General features: G+C 43.3%; 1 protein-coding gene across 3 annotated transcripts in view; it reads left to right on the plus strand.

Moving 5' to 3' along the window:
* NPR3 (natriuretic peptide receptor 3) overlaps window positions 1-17,002 on the plus strand; it is a 62,384-nt gene that overhangs the window by 816 nt on the left and 44,566 nt on the right. For 2 of the 3 annotated variants that reach the window (XM_037798994.1, XM_037798995.1), the window contains exons 1-2: window positions 269-1,081; window positions 9,319-9,441. In XM_037798994.1, coding sequence (XP_037654922.1) covers window positions 325-1,081; window positions 9,319-9,441 — 880 coding nt within the window. In that variant the 5' untranslated portion in view covers window positions 269-324. Of the gene's footprint in view, window positions 1-268; window positions 1,082-9,318; window positions 9,442-17,002 lie in introns of those variants that run through there. The other variant, XM_037798996.1, reaches the window with a different exon arrangement.

Consider the following 17,002-nt stretch of genomic DNA (forward strand, 5'->3'; position numbering starts at 1 on the left):
CAGCAACGCCCAAATAAGAAGCCACCTCTAAGCAAAATAGCATATATAAAGGGAGAGCGAATATATATAAGTATATATATAAATATTACAGGCGCACAGGTTTACACCCGGTGAACTTTTTTTTTTTTCTTTTTTAACTTGTGACATTGCAGAGAAAGACTCTTCCTTTCTTTTAACGAGTTAGTGAAGGGGGGAATTCTGTTTTCTTAGGGCGCCCAAGGGGGCGCAGGGACCTCGGAGGAGAAGAGTGGAGAGGGGAGCAGAGGGGTGGGTGGGGGGCAGAGGGCGAGTCGGCGGCGAGGGCAGGCGCTCGCTCGCGGCACGATGCCGTCCCTGCTGGTGCTCACTTTCTCCGCGTGCGTCCTGCTCTGCTGGGCGTTGCTGGCGGGCTGCACGGGTGGTGGTGGCGGCGGGGTCGCGGGCCCAGGCGGCGGGCGCCGAGAGGGAGAGACGTTGCCGCCGCAGAAGATCGAGGTGCTGGTGTTGCTGCCCCAGGACGACTCGTACCTGTTCTCCTTGGCTCGGGTGCGGCCAGCCATCGAGTATGCGCTGCGCAGCGTGGAGGGCAATGGGACCGGGAGGCGCCTACTGCCGCCCGGCACCCGCTTCCAGGTGGCCTACGAGGACTCGGACTGCGGCAACCGCGCCCTCTTCAGCCTGGTGGACCGCGTGGCGGCGGCGCGGGGCGCCAAACCCGACCTCATCCTGGGGCCCGTGTGCGAGTACGCGGCAGCGCCCGTAGCCCGGCTTGCGTCTCATTGGGACCTGCCCATGCTGTCGGCCGGGGCACTGGCCAATGGCTTCCAGCACAAGGACACCGAGTACTCGCACCTCACGCGCGTGGCGCCCGCCTACTCCAAGATGGGCGAAATGATGCTCGCCTTGTTCCGCCACCACCAGTGGAGCCGCGCTGCGCTGGTCTACAGCGACGACAGTCTGGAGAGGAACTGCTACTTCACCCTCGAGGGTGTCCACGAGGTCTTTCTAGAGGAGGGCTTGCACACTACCGCGTACAATTTCGATGAGAACAAAGATTTAGACCTGGACGACATTGTGCGCTACATCCAGGCCAGTGAACGAGGTGAGCAAGAACGCACCGCAGGCCCGGTCTTAACCTATGCGCTCTCCGCAGTTCTTTCTACAAACCTGCTCCTTCCTCTGCGGACCCCAATGTCCCCTGCTGTGCTGAGGACCCGGGGAGGGCGCGCGCGTGGGAACATATCTGGGTGTGCGCTGTCTTGACTGCGAAGGACTTTAAACGATCTCCCACCGCAGTCCAGGGGAGTACGCAAAGGGTCCCGGGGAAGTGGAGGGTCCTGGAGGAGGGGCATCTGAGCTCGCCACTCTCGTCGGCCAGGTCTGACAGGTGCTGTCAAATCGCGTGGGTTTTTTCTTCTTGTTCCCCCTTTGCGGGCGTCGGGCTGGCGATTAGGGGCACACTCCCGATGCCGTGCTCCAACCAGAGTGTGAAAGCGCGCGGAGAGCTCGTTATCCAGCCCTGGCTTGGCGTGCGCCCTTTCATAGTGCAGAAACATAGTGCAGCCCGCGCGCCGCCGATGGCTAGCCCGGGTCCCCGGGTTTTCCCTGCTGCTCCTTCCAAAGACCCCAGGTTTCATTCCTCTTCATGGCTTCTCAGGCCCCTTATAAACGAACTTATGTGGTTTCCAACAAAAATGCCTCGCTGTGTCTGGACTTAGCGACAGTCACTCCCCCCCGCGCGCTCACCTCGCGGTGTCTAAAGCGCCCGGAGCGAGGTTTTTTGGGTAGCGCGCGCTGAACCGCCTTTCCATGTGCCCTCCAAGTTTTCGCCGTGGGTCTTAGGGAGTTTGTAATGATACCCAAGCTGATCAAAGAGCTTAAGGCTGAGGTTGGAGGCTGTGGCTACAAGCAGGAGAAGGGGGCGGTTGAGGATACATTAACGCGGAATTCCCTCGTGCGGCCCATTTTACTGCAGAGTAGACTGAGGGAAGGCGGGCAGAGATCCCCAGCATTGCGCAGTTTCCTCCTCTGCCGCGTCGGGCATGGGGAACACAGCGCGGGGGAATCCCGCCTCTGCTCCCCCTCGGCGCGCAATGCGTCGTGAACGTCAGTGGTACAATCCGGGCAAGGCTCCCGGCGACTCCGGTACCACGCGGGTGAGACGGAAGGGGAACAGGGCTTAGCCAGCCGCGGGGCGCGTCCACGGCTTGGCAGGCGGGACTCCTGGGCACTGGCCTTGAGGGTCAGCGTAACTTGAGGCAGGGGCCGCAGCAACAGGTGAAACTGGGAGAGGCGCCATCAGGGGTGGTCCCGTGGCCACCCCGCTCCCCAACGTGGTCATCTTGGACTCGGAGTGAACGTCCCCCTTGGGGCGAAGAGGCAGGAGGTGTTGATACTGGAGATGCATGGCAAGTTTTGAGCGTCCGAAATCCAGGCTGTCTGCGCGAATCCCTGCCAGCCAAGCAGGCGGGGCGCCGGCTTTGCTGATTATGAAAAAGGGCGGTTGTGTCCAGCGGCTGCGGACTCGCCGGGTTCTGGCGAGATCCGCGGTCCACCAACCGGTTGGTGCTAGCACTGCCCTGACTTGTCCCACTGCAGGCGGTGACCCCGTGCACGTGGCCCGTGATTCGGGATATGTCAGTCCAGATGGGGACAGAGCAGTCACCGGGCCCCTCAGACCCACAACGGTGGCTGAGGCCAAAGAGCAGGGAAGATGACAGTTCCCTGATGGGGCGGGGGCTGGTCAGAAGCCTCGGGCTTCAGAGGTTGCAGGCTGCTGCTGCTGCTACTGATTTTTTAATTCCAAAGCCTGGTAGATGTTCCCAAGTCACTTTTTTTTCCTTCCAAGTTTGGATTTAGTGGTGAAAGTTTGCTCAGCTGACTTGTGTATTTTACCTCTAAGATATATTTCCAACAGTGGCTTGGCAGATGTTCAGAAATCTGAAACATAGTTTCTCTACTAAGCTGGTTTTTAAGTTAATTATTTTTTTTAACCACTGAAATTCCTTATTCTCAGGAGAGAAAATTGTCTGATAACAAAGCTCTCAGGGTATCTTTTGCAAACACATTGAGTCACCATTACTTCCTTCTAAGCAATTAATGTGTTAAATAGGGGCTGGAACATAGGTTGTGGAGTTTCACTTCCCAAGGGCCTGTCCTGGTCCAGCCACTCACTGGCTGGAGGATCTTGGTCTCCTATAAAAACCCCTGAACCTCAGTCTCCTCACCGTAAAGTGGGAGTAGTAGGAGCACCCATATCTTTGGGATGCTGGGAGGATTAAATGGAATTCATAGAAAAGAGCCAGATGCATACTAAGCATTCAATAATTGTGAGGTTTTATTGCAGCTATTATTATTATATATATGATGCTAATCAGCTTTACCCAGAAGGTGAGGCCATGCCTTGGGGAAAGAACTCTGGGCAGAGAGACAGATGTGTCTGGTTTGGCCTTTCCATTAGCAGATCTGTGGCCCGTACAAGTCACAAGGTGCTTAATTTCTCTGGGTCTGAGAGTCTTCCTTGGAAAAACAGTGAGACTGGGTTGGAATCAGGCCTCTTCAAGTTGATATTCAGGGGTCAGAAGAATCCTAGAAAAAAGAAGACTTCTGATACGATAAATAGGATTATTCCGTTTCGTAGTCCCTTTTGTATGGCCGTTGTGTGGTGTCCTTGAAATGTGCTTTCTTGTATTTTTGCCTTTGAAAATTCCATATTAAACATCATGGAACTAAAGTGGAGAGATTTTTCTTTCCTCCTTTCCCAGAGATCACATTTTTAGCACTTTATTTGACTTAAGTTCATCTTTAAAAAAATATCATAAATGTTTGGATCTCTTAAAGGGTAAAAACCAACAATGCCATTACGTCAGATATTAATGACTGAAGTTTCACTTGGCTGTGTGCTGGACTGTAGAAAAAAATGAATTGATATTAATTATCCTTTCATCTTAGGGCAATAATGAGTCAAGAGTGTAAAAAAATTCTCTCACCTAAATACACACACCTGAGCATATATTATTTTTTAAAAAATAATCTTTATTTAAAACAGATTCACTTGTACAGTGAAGTACCACCCTCAATATGCCACACTTAAGTTATTTTAAAAGGTATTTTTTAAAATGCAAGTTAAAAATAAGTAGTTTTTTTTTTAAGCAATAAAAGCTAGTATAAAGTGCTGCAGTTGTTTTGTCTATACTCCTTACAAAATGCAAAACTAGAGGTTCTCTACCCCAAAACATTTTTGTTTGAAGAGCAGTAGTTTTATCCCTTTAGTTATTAATATGTCATTAATCTGGGCATGCCTAACAACCATAGAGATAACAGTATTTAATAAGGGCAAGAGTCATTTATTTTTAGAATTAGTCTGGGGTAAAAGACCAAGTGGTTGATCAGTAGTTATAAGCAAAGAATTCATGATAAATGCAAAATAACTTCTTTAGAGCAGGGGAAACAAAGAAGTGTTGTAGACTGAAATGTAAAAAGTTCCCTGCCTTCTACTGCCCCCCATTTCTCATTTCCCAGAAGCAGTCATTTTCCACTCTTATAACTGTTTCTTTTGTAATTTACCTTCATATCTCTGAAAAACATGCTACTTTTGATTTTTTTCAGTTTTAGTTCTTATCTATAACCATCCCGGTGGAAGATGATTTAGTTCTCTTCTATTACTTGCTAACTACACACACTATCTTTCCTTCCATCATCCTTCCAATATGGTTGTGTCAAAATTTTTGGTTAATTCAGTTTGCCAAATAATAATCATAATTCAGTATGATTCATTATCAATGTTATTAACTTCTAAATGTCATTCATAGCTGAGTCGTTATAGGCTACTATAATGACATTTCATTTCTTGCCCTACTTGTTTCTTTGGGGTTAAAAAAAAAGGTCTGCTTTAGTTTGTTTGCTTAATTTCCTATGTATGTATAACTAAATCATCTTCCATTTTTCTACTGTGACCCTCCTGAGCTGGTCCAGTTTGGATATTTTTTTGACCGTCTACACTGCTGTAATCCTGGGTTCTTTCTTCAACATCCTCCTGGGGATTCTTTCTTGTGTGAGATCCCTGCATCTTCCTCTTTCTTGGTTTATACCCTTGTTTTGGTGGAGCATATCGTCCAGGAAGTTTCTGAGAAAGGATAGATGAGAGCTAAATTTTGAAATCCTTCATGACTGAAAATTTTTTCCATCCTACCTTTATACATAATTATAGAGTTCTAGGTTGGAAATAATTTTCCCTCAAAATTGGAAGTCATTGCTCCAAAGTCTACTAACTTCCAGCATGCTATTTGGAAGATTAAATCAATTCAGATTCTTGACTCATTGTTTGAAACCATTTCTTCCCCCTGGAAACTTTTAGAATCTTTTCTTTGTGCCTAATGTTTTAACATTTCATTATGATATGTTTTGGTGCTAGTATTTTGCCTTATGCACTCAGTGGGTCCTTCACGCTGGTCACTTATGTTTTTCAGTTCTGGGAAAATTTCTTAAATTACTTCTTTGATAATTTTATCCTTGTCATTTTCTCTGTTCTCTCTTTCTGGAATTTGCTTTATTTGGATGTAAGACTTCCTGGATCAATTCTCTACCTTTCTTATCTTTTTTTCCCCTATTTTACCACCTGCCCCCCCTTTTTTTTTTTATAATTCCTCTTGTTTGGATATTCTTTGACTTTATTTCCAAAACTGCTATTGAGTTTTTGTTTTTCATTTCTGCTATCATATTTTCAATTTCCTGGACACAATTTCAAGCTTTGCTCCTATGCAATGACACTCCTCTTTCCCTTCTAAGTTTAGAATTAAATGGAAGATGGAAATAGGAGTCAGATGAAGAATATGAAAATACCTTTTTCATTACTGATAAAACCTATTGGAGAACGTGGATTTAGATCTGTTTCCAAAAGGCCTGCTTCTATTGCTGCACCCCCAAATTGGTGAATGACTCAACCACAGAACTCCCCTCCTGGGGCAGGCCCCTGACCCCATGATGAAAGTAGTCCAAAAAGGGGGCTCTCTGCAGACACATCCCAAAGAAAAAGGTATAAAGAGCTGAGCCCAGCATGCTCAGTTTTTTTCTTCTAGACTTGCCAATAAGATAATTCACTCCTTTTCCTCTGAGAAGGAATAAATTAGGGCACCTTGAGAGATGAAGAATGTTATCCTATTATAAGTTGTTCCACATGGAAACCAGAGCCTGGGAAGAAGATATCCCCTCTAACTCAGATACGCTACTTGGAATATTGTTGCTTCCCTGAGTCGATATCTATAGCCACCCCTTTTGCACTTCTCTCTGCAGTTCTCAGAGTGATTGTGAAAATGTGCTGTGATAGTGAGAAAGTTGTGGGTATCAGATGGTGGAGGATGGCATGGAACATCACAGGTTCTTTGGCAAGGCAGAGAAACTAGAGTAGAATGAAGAAAAGTCTATCCAGAAATTTAGAATCATGTCATCTCTTCTGTTAGAAGTTTAACCATTTGATTAAAAAATTAATATTTATTTATTTAAATATTCTTAAGTACAACAGAAACAGTGTTAATTGACCTCCACCAAAGCAGCATCCGGCATAAGCTGTTGCTCTCTTTTCCTCTATAAACCTCATGGACTGGTGGTGGGTACTGGCTGCCAGTGTGCTTCTGACCTGCCCATGTACTTCTTACACCTCTCTGTGTATTTTGCAAGAGTTGTTCCTGCATCTGTTTGTGCCAGTTGTGCATATTATCTTAGCATGTAATTTAATTAGTTCTTATGTAAACTGTTGAAACAAGAGGAAGAAGGGAAAGCTATTTTGATGAAAACTATTTTAAACCCTTTGATGGATTTATAATGACAAGCAGCTAAAAATACTCACTGTTGAATTAGGCCTGAAAGAGGCAACCATAAGAAGCTGAGCAACCTAAAATCCCAGAAGGACGCTGTACCACTGACTGCTTTGCTAATATCTTTAAGTGCTTGCTCTGACTTCCCACTCATGAACTTGGACATTAGGTTTTCCTTTCGAGAGTTAAACCACACGGTCAACACAGATGGATGAGATCTGAAATAAGCCAAGTCTGCTCGGAAAGACAAATGTCACTCTGGATCTCTTAACAGATACTGACATCTAAAAAAAAAAAATGTGCCAGAAGGGGTTGGTGGTGGTGGTGGTGATGGCGATAGAGAGGAGGAGTTTGACCAGGAATTTAGTAATAGGAAAAAAGTACCATCGAGACCAGCGGACATAGGGAAGCAGCCTGTGGGATCCTGAATCAGGTGTATCTTTTAGATGGAGGGTTACGAGGCCTGAGGCCTTTGGATGCCTGCATCCTCCACTGGCCTCCCTGATTCTGATTTCATCCTCAGTAACATCCTGCTGCTTATAATTTGGCTGCCCATTTGGCATGCCCAGGCACAGGTCATGTTGACACAAATGTGGTCACGACTATACTGGTCCTATTAAATAAAAACTGAATTTCAGATTATCTACAAATACCTGAGTTAGGTGACTGGGAATCTGCCCCCGAGCAATGGCTCTACTCTGTATGTGCTGACAGAATCAGGTTCTGTGTCTGTGAGTTGAAAGCCAGAACCTGGATTGTGATCAATTGATCAAAAAGTGTTAAGGGCTGCTTGGCGGAGTCAGCTAGAAGCTCCTGGAGGCCCCCTCTTGGAATCCACACTGAATTTCCCCAGCCGCAGCCCTTTGGCTTCTCTATGTTGACTGCTTTGTGGGACACCTTTGCTCTTTTTCTTGAAGTGGCTAGAATAGAATCAGAGCTAAAACAAGGGTCTAGGTAATCATCAGCAGTTAGGCATTCCTTCCAAAGCTTCTTGAAGGAGGCCTCTTGGCATTTGACTGTTTATCCCAAATATGTAACTATACCTCTTATTCCCCAGAGCTTTTACTCTGCACACCAAGCCCTTTTGTAGTAAGAAATGTCAAAGCCCTGATCTAACACTGAATTAACGTGTGCAGTAAACTAAACATCAACACGAGCCTAGCCCTCCACACAGGTTGCCAAGGCAGCCTTGGCACAGCCTGAAGTTTGTTTTACGTCTTTCAGCACCCATGCTTTTACAAAGAACATACACATCTCGGAGGGCTGGCACGGATCGCGATAACGCGGTTACAGCACCGAGGCATCTCCGCGTCTCTCCTTCACAGAATGTATGAGGCAAATCAGGATCCAGCCCAGGCGAGCCGGAGAGAGACGTGCGCGTTATTGGTTTGGCCAATAACGCGCTTCACTCCCGCGGGTGTAGCTCTTTGTAGGTAATCATATTCTGGATCTGCTTAAAGCCTATCACATCCAACAGTGTGAACAAAAACGGACAGAACGTGGGGTCGGGACCTCGAATCTTAACTATTTCCTATGTTGAGACAGCCTGAGAATATTTCAAAATTCATACAGCATAAAGGACATATATGATTTGGTGTTTATTTGAAGTATTTTTTTAAACAAACTTTATTTGGAAATAATTTTAAGCTCCTGGAAAAGATGCAAGAAAGTACAAAGAATCCCATAGAGCCTTCACCCCAGTTTCCACCAGTTGTTAACATTTTGCCGCATTTCCTTTGTCATTCTCAAGCTCTGTCATTTCTCTTGCCTCTTCCTCTTCCTTCTCTGTGTACATGCATATCTGTGTATATACTTATACACAAACATACATACACACAGATATTGCTATCTCTTTATAGACCATTTGAGAGTAAGTTGCAGCCACCATGCTTCTTTACCCCTAAATATTTAAGTGTGTGTTTCCTGAGAAAATAACCTCAGTGTAATTATGAAAAACCAGAACTTTAACACAAAGACCTGTTAACTGATTTACAGACTTTGTTCAAATTTCTCTTGCTGTCTCAATAATGCCTTTACAACAAAACTCTTTATTAGAGTCTGGGATCCAATCTGGGATCCCTACTGTGTTTAACTTTCTATCCCTTTATTCTCTTTTCTTCTGGAACATTTCTTCAGCTTATTTTGGTTTTTCATGAAATTGACATTTTTAAGGCGTATAGGCCAATTATTTTACAGATTGTTCTCCAGTTTGGGTTTTCTCTGCTTGGTCATGAGGAGACCCAGTCACCAGGGTGGTCGTTTTTGGTTCTCACGCTCCTGAGTCAGTCTTCCCCATCATGGTGATGCGGCTGCCATCACTCGGTGTGCAGGTGTCTGCTAAGTGTTTCCACTGTACAGTGACTCTTTTCCCTTTTGTAATTAATGAGTAATTTATGAGGAGACACCTTGGGGCTGTATGAATACCCTGCTCCTTGTCGGACCCCCACCGCCGCGGGCTTGAGCGTCCCCACCCCCCTGCCCTGGGTGAGTGGTGTTTCACGCGTGTTGTTTGTCCTTCCCCCGCCAGTCGTGATCCTGTGTGCGAGTAGCGACACCATCCGGAGCATCATGCTGGCGGCGCACCGGCACGGCATGACCAGCGGGGACTACGCCTTCTTCAACATCGAGCTCTTCAACAGCTCTTCCTACGGTAACTCCCGTTCCGGCTCCCCTCGCAGGGCTGAGGGGTCAGAGAGGGGCTGTGAGGCAAGAGCCCTTGATTTGCCTTTCGTTGATAGACTTGATTGCCCTGATACGATTTCCGACATTTGAGACTGGGCACTCCCACGGTTTCTCGTGCTTTCTCAAGCTTTCCTCCTCTGAGAATTCAAGGAGTATTAAAAGGTAGCACGTGCTAGTGATGTCAAGGGACTTGTCTGGGGGTCGGCACATCTCACTCCAGCTCTCCAAATAATCACAAGTCTAGGCCAAAAAGAGCCTTTGCCCTTTGCTTTTCCAGCTACAGATTGTCACCATATCGACTGTTGGAATAATTTTAGTGAGATTTGGGCAGCATTTTTTTTCTTTTAATAGACTAGAACATATCAATGGAATACAACAGAACTTGTTAAAGTGTGCCATGCTTAAGATAATGTAATTTTTCATGAAACTTTTATTTTAGTAATATAATCATGTTTGAGAATATACATTTATGCATGCATACACATGTGTTTAGTGGATTGCAGTGTAAAATAAATTTCTTACTGTAGTTTGAAGTTAAAAAAAAAATTGAAAGCCACCTCCCCCCCCATCCAGATTTCTGTCCTTAAGCCTCTCCTATATGCAAGTTTGGGGACCACAAATGTATAGGATTTAAAGCATTTAATTCTTTAAAATGATGTGAGGAAGTACCTGGGATCCCTGTGAAGGGAGGGTATTTAAGAAGGGCTTCGAGGTCAAAAGTTCAGAACATTCTTCTCCCCGAATGTGGTTACGGCTCCCTCTGGAAGTAGACACTACAGAGCTATGGATCATTTCTTCAAAAACTCTATGTTGACTGTTAAAGCTGAGCAGAAAGTATAACCGGGGACTGTAAGTGCATATCATAAATGACATGTTTATAGTGAGCGCCACTTCCCAGTTCTTGCTGACAGGATATAGTTAGACAGGATCTAAACTTTAAAGCATTCACCCTGGTTTCCTGCACTGACATCCTGGCTCATTTAAGTGACAGATAATTGTGCATATGCAGATAATAAAATCCACTTCTCATGGGGATAAAGATAAACTGATGAAATGGAAGTAGCCACTGCTTCCTGGAGTAAAAATAAGAGACGTGAGGCTTGTAGGATCAACACCTTGTTTTGCCCTTCTTGCTGCCACAATCTCCATCTTTTCCTTGTTTATTTATACAGAATAGTGGTTTCACTTCTTGACCCAAGATCAGAATGTAATTACATTATTGGCTGCAGTATTGAGTTCATTGAGATAATGGTAGACCCTGATGAAAGATGAAAAACATTTTTTCCAAGTTTTGCAAGCTGGCAACTGCAAATACAGAATTTGGAGGCAATGCATATTGAATGCACATTATAAATTGGCAAGTGTGATACAAATGTTAGGCCCTGGACTTCCTTTCAACTACAACAGATAAATCTTATGCTCTGCACAAAGTGTAATTCATGAGTATTGCGGGAGATTTGGAAAACATGGAAAAAACTGAAAATAAATTACAGTTGTGCCACTCAAATAAGAGTACGTTGATAATTTTTTTGAAGTCTGTACCTTCTGCCTGTTTTATAAAGATATATATATATTTTACAAAAATATTTTTTCAATAAAATGATCATATTATTTAGCTGTATAGCCTGATCCTTACCAGTTATACTGTGAATATTTTCTTATGCCTTTATGTAGTCTTCTACAACTTTTGTACAGTGGCTGCATGGTATTTTATAATGCTGATGTACCACCTAGATTAGTCCCCTGTTTTTTGATATTTATGTTGTTCTTAGCCTTTTGCCATTAAGAACAGTGCTATATTGAGTAGTCCTGTGTGTGTGTATGCACACACATATTTATACAAATATATATATAAAATCTACATGAAAAATTTCTAGAAGTAGAATTTCTGGGTCAAAGGTTATGTGAGTTTAAAGTTTTGATAAATATTGCCAAGTTACCCTCTACAAGTGGTTGTACCAGTTTATATTTCTGCAACAATGTGTGAGATCTCATCTGTTTTCTTACATCCTTGGTAGCCAGTGCATCGTCTAACTTTCTAATTATTTTATTTATTTCAATTTCTTTTAATGTCGTTAAGCAAAGTTTTCTAGTTTTCTTCATTTATATCCTGTACCACTCTTGTTGAGTTCACTCTTAGGTATTTTATATTTTTTGGTTTTATTATGATCATTATCTTTTCCCATGGCATCTTATAAATATAGTTTTATACAGAAAAGCTGAGTTTTTATTTATTTTGGAAGCATTCCACATATTAAGTCCTCTGTTCTAATAGTTTTTATATCATTTTCAAATAACAATAACTGTTATCCTCCTTTTTGATAGTTGAACATCTCAATTCTTTTTCTTAGTGCATTGGCAGGAGCTCCACAATAATATTATATAACAGTGGTGATACCTTAATTTCTGATTTATTGTCTTGAGGTAGATGTTAATGTATCCTTTTATTCTTACCTTATTAAACTTGGTTTTAAAATTCAGAAATGGAAGTTCAATGTTATCAAATACATTTTTCCTGTTCTTTTAATAAATTTCCTAATATCGAGCCATCCAAGCATTCTTGAATTAAGCATCCATTGTCATGATGATTTTTTAGATGTATTGCTAAATTTTTATTTCTAGTATTTTATTAAGAGTTTTGAAACTATATTTATGATTTAGGTTGAACAGTAGTTCTCCTGCCTTGAGGTTTATACTAGTTTGTAAAATAAGCAGGACAAGTTCCATTGTTTTCTGTGCTCCAGAACAGTTTATACACCATACAGATATTCCTTGAAAGATGGAAACAATTCAACTCTGTATCTGGACCTAACTTCTTTTTAGAGGTAATGTTTGGACAACTTTTTGAAAAATATTGTCCTATGATAGTATTGGTTTTTCTGCTTCTTGAAAATTTGATTGCGTAGAGTTACACAGAGTGTTCTACAGTTTACAAAGTATCCATGATGGTTGCGATTATATCTGTTTTCCTTTTACCTTTTTATAGCCTGGTTGCTCAGGGTTAGGGCTCAGTCTGCCCAAGAGGTTGTGTGTCATGTGCTAGCTGTGTTCCCTTGGGAAAGTGACTTAACCCTGCCCTTCCCTGCGAGCCTTAGTTTTTTCTAATGATGGTAATAGTGCTTACATTATGGCATCAGTAATAAATGAGATCATGTATGTAAAATACATAGCAAACTTCTTGGAACACAGTAAATGTTTAAATGTTAGCTGTATTTATTATTACTCTTATTTTACTTTGGTCTTTGCACATTGTAGTTCAAAATTAAGTATAAGTTAAAATTGTACATTTTCTTTTTTGTGTGGTAGTTTTATAGATAGTTTTAGGACCATACGTTCTGTTACCAAATACTTTCTAAAAACCTGTATCCATTAGGAATTACATCTACATATAGATAGCCCAACCCCCCACTATAGTGACTTAAACAAATGTAGGGATTTAATTTCTCACAAGAAAGAAGTCTGAGGTGGGGAGTCCAGAGCAATGATGGTGGTCCATAATGTCATCCAGGTCCAGGCTTCTTCTGTTTTTCTGCTCCCCCAAACTTAGTACCTGGCTTCTTTCATTGAGATCACAAGATGGTGGCCAGGGCTCCAGAGACCACATCATAAATCTAGGCAAGACGAAGTGGAAAGACAAGAGTCAAATGGAAACCCTTCCATCTGACTAGGTTCTCTCTGAAGGGCTCTCCTGGAAGCCCACTCGTTAGATTTTTCTTACACATCATGGGCTACCCCTAGTTGCACTGGAGGCCAGGAAAATGTGTACTTCTAGCTGGACTCATGGCTAACCCAAATCAATTCAGGGATCTGTTACCAAGCTGTAGGGATGTCGGGAGGCAGCTCCTCTTCCCCAGAACCTGAAGTCCCTTCCCCTTGGAGTTAGCAGAATCGGATGGTGGGGCAGAGCGACCCAGAATAAGGTTCTGGGACACATCCTTGGTAAGAGAGTTTATATCAAATATATGTGTATGAAAAGTCCTTTAAGATCTTCTCCCTGGGCCTCCTCACATTGAACCCCTAAACCTGTTCTAAAAAAGGTCTCTATTTTGATCAACCCTTACTGGTGTTGGATTTTTAAAAACATATTGATAGTGTGTCCAGTTTTACTGATCTCTAGATTGCTTGGGCTTGGTGAACACTCAAAACAATTCTCAGCTTTTCCCAAATTATGTTGTTGCAGGGGTTCTGTGGGTAATATATTATGGAGGAGTTTAAGAGAGAAAGGATAAGTTAAAAGAAACATCTAGAGAGAAGATGGTATATATTTCCTTGTTGCTTTTGTAATAGCACCCATTGCCATTATTGTCCATTGGAATTATCTTCTTAGCAGGTAAATTAGGTGGAACGTTATTTGGGTGATCCCATTCCAGGACTGTTAAGATTATTATAGAGCTTTCTTGCCTTCTGAAAACTCAAAGGGCACTAACTTAGATGAGGATAGAAGTATAATAGAGATTGGTGATACACACAAATTAAATTATTTGGCTGGCTAAAAATGGAAAAGTAACAGAAAAACTGGGGGAGGGATTGGGATTTTATTATGTGACGCTAATGATAAATGATATATATGTAGTGATATATGTAGTGATATATTAAAGTCAGTTTGGAACAAAGAAAAAAGAAAAAGAGTTCTCACATAATTCCTCAGCTGTAATGGTTGTTAAACTGTGTTGAAGCCCTTTCCCTTCTCATCTTTTTTCATCTTTTGTTTTTTCCATCTTTTTCATCTCACTGTGCATTCAGTTTTAAATCTTGGAAGGCTCGCAACTCTGATGAAAAGGACCTAAGGAAGGCAGGCACCAGCGTTAGGAGTTGGGCCTGTGTTTGAATCCTGCTTCTATCTTGTATTAGCCCAGTAACTTTGAGCATATTAATCTCCTTGAACCTCAGTTTTCCCATCTGTAAGATGGAATTGCACTTAAAATCTTCCTCATAGAGTTGATATGAAGATTAAAGAATGAAATGCTATAGGCAAAGCCACTGCAGAGAGCCATGCCCAAGAGAAGCAGCCAACACCCATCATTTGGAGGGGGTGGCTGAAGCAAGGAGGCCAATGCTTTTCTCTCACTTAAATGGCCACCAGGGGTCAAGAGCCACAGTGCCTTGCAGCCAGTCCAGGTGAACGTCAGGCATTTGTCTGTCGGGCTGATCTGTGATGACTCAGTTACTCATTCAGGCCACATCTATTGGAGGCCTGCTCTGTGCTGGGTCCTCGGTTCCTCAGTAGGTTCTGGGGGCTACTGGATAACACAGTTATTTCAAGGTGGGTACCCTTTGTCGGTGCCAGCTCCCCAGCCACGGGATTGCTGAGCACAGGCCTCGGTGCTGAGCAGGTTATTTCCTCTTTCACAAATATTTTGCATCCTCCTCACTCTAAATGCAAGCTTGGGTCTCCACGATGCTTAAAACAAAACTAAGCAAAGCAAAGCAAATGTACTTTCTTTTGTTCCTGAAACAACTGCAGAGAATTACCTTCTCTACCTTAGCAGACTCTCTCTCTGCTTCTTTATTCCTTGTTCAGGATGATTGTAAGAATGCGACATTCGTACCCATCACTCCTCTGAAAGTGCTTTCCTGAAGGTCACCAGTGACCATTACTAAATCCATGAGCCTTATGCTCCGTTCCTCTAAAGCAGCGCCATCCATTGAGACTCTCCACAGTGATGGCTGTGTTCCCTTCTGCGTCCCCAATGTGGGGCTATTAGCCACATGTGGCTGCCAGGCACTTGCAATGTGCCAAGTGTGACTGAGGAACTGACTTAAATTTTATTTAATTCTGATGACTTTAAATCGAAGTTAGTCACACATGGGCAGGGTGACTGGATTAGACAACCGCAGCTCTAGAGCATTCCATATTGTTAGCATCCACCTCTTTCTGGAAACCCTGTGCTTAGCTCTGGTAGCAGAGCATTCTTCTGGTTCTCTGTTAGCTCCTTCCTGTCTTTCCTTACTCCTTCTGTTCACTAAAAATTACATTGCCAAAGTGTTCCGTGCTCAGCCCTTCTCCCTTCTCCTTCTGTACTCTGTTATCCAGAGCTGCCGACCCCTGGGTTCTCATTCTAGGCGGTATGGGAAAGACCCTGGACACTTTCTCCAGCCCTCAGTCCTCTTTCCAGCTGCCAGGAGGAGGTTGTCACTTGGGCATCCTGTAGTCACCTTGGATTTACCATTACCCCAACTGAAGTCATTATCGTTTCTCATGGCCAGCAACGCCCTCCTCCTCCACGGGGCTCCACTATTTCTTTTAGTGGCAAGCGGTTTTCCTTTTCTCTTTGGCGTCATCTGTGACGCACCTCCCGCTCTGCTGTCCCTCACTCCCCAACGCCTGCAGAGTCTTGGGATTCCACTTGCACAGTCCTCAACTTTCATTCCCAGAGGCTTTACCTCTTTTCCTGGTTGTAAGAATGGTAAACAGCTGTTACTGAAAATTTGTTAGTTTCAGAAAAAAAATTTTTTTTTAAAAAGAAAGAAAACTCATTCATACTTCGAACCACTCAGACAACCATTTCTATTTTTTGGTGTGTAGCTTCCCGCATGTAACCGCTCTCCTGGATTACTGTGGGCTGTGAACCTTTAGTGTCTCCCCACTCTAATCCACTAATATTTCCCAAGGCATGATTCCGATCAGGTCACTCCTCTGTTCTGCTCGTAAATCTTTGAGGCACCCAGATGTCTACTGAATTAAATATGTCCCCACTGATGGGGCATCTTGCCAAGCCCGTCTCTGCTTTCCTAGTGTCCTATAAGCCTTGAGATGGGAGATATTACTGACACATCACAAAGAAGAAATGCCCACAAAAGCAGGAAGTCATAATATCAGTTATGGTTGTGAGCGGATACTTATTTCGCTTGGCTTTAATTTATTAAGCACTGTCATTTCCATTCTTTTTCCAGTGGAGTTCTTCTAGAAACTAGAATTCCAGAGTTATCTTTCAGACTGTGGTAGACAGATTTGTTATACTGGATTTCACTTCTTTAAAAAATTTTTGTTTTTTCCATTTTGGTAACTGAGATAGTTGCTGTTTCCAGTCTAGGTGTGCTTTCTGATTACATGGCATAAAAACCTATAGGGTTAAGTATTTCTTCTCGTATGCTCCTGCAGAGCACTCTTTCCCAGAGCTGAGAAACTCTGCCCCTCTTTGCCTAAGAAACATGCCCTCCATTAAGCCTTGACATGTCAAATCAATACAAATGGATCAATAAATATTTATTTCATGTCTGTAATAAATGGGTTCCTCCATGGGATGAAGGTGGTCTGGACGTTCTTAGAATGTAGAGTCTTCCTGACAAATGGATTTGGCTCCTTACAAAGGTGTCTCTGTGTCTTGGCCGTGGAATACCCTGCTGAGTTCACCTGGCTGATCTCCTGCTGTCCACCCACTCACTCTCTGAACTTAGGCACAGTTGTCACTCACGCTGGGGCCTCCTCCGTGCTTGGGAGGCTTCATCTGGGAGGAGGAGGCTTTCGTTGTCAAGTTTTGTTTGTTCACTGAAATTTAATCTTGTACTTATTGAAGAACAGATCTAGT

Source organism: Choloepus didactylus, chromosome 11 (assembly GCF_015220235.1).
Source record: "Choloepus didactylus isolate mChoDid1 chromosome 11, mChoDid1.pri, whole genome shotgun sequence".
NCBI classification, from domain to species: domain Eukaryota; kingdom Metazoa; phylum Chordata; class Mammalia; order Pilosa; family Megalonychidae; genus Choloepus; species Choloepus didactylus.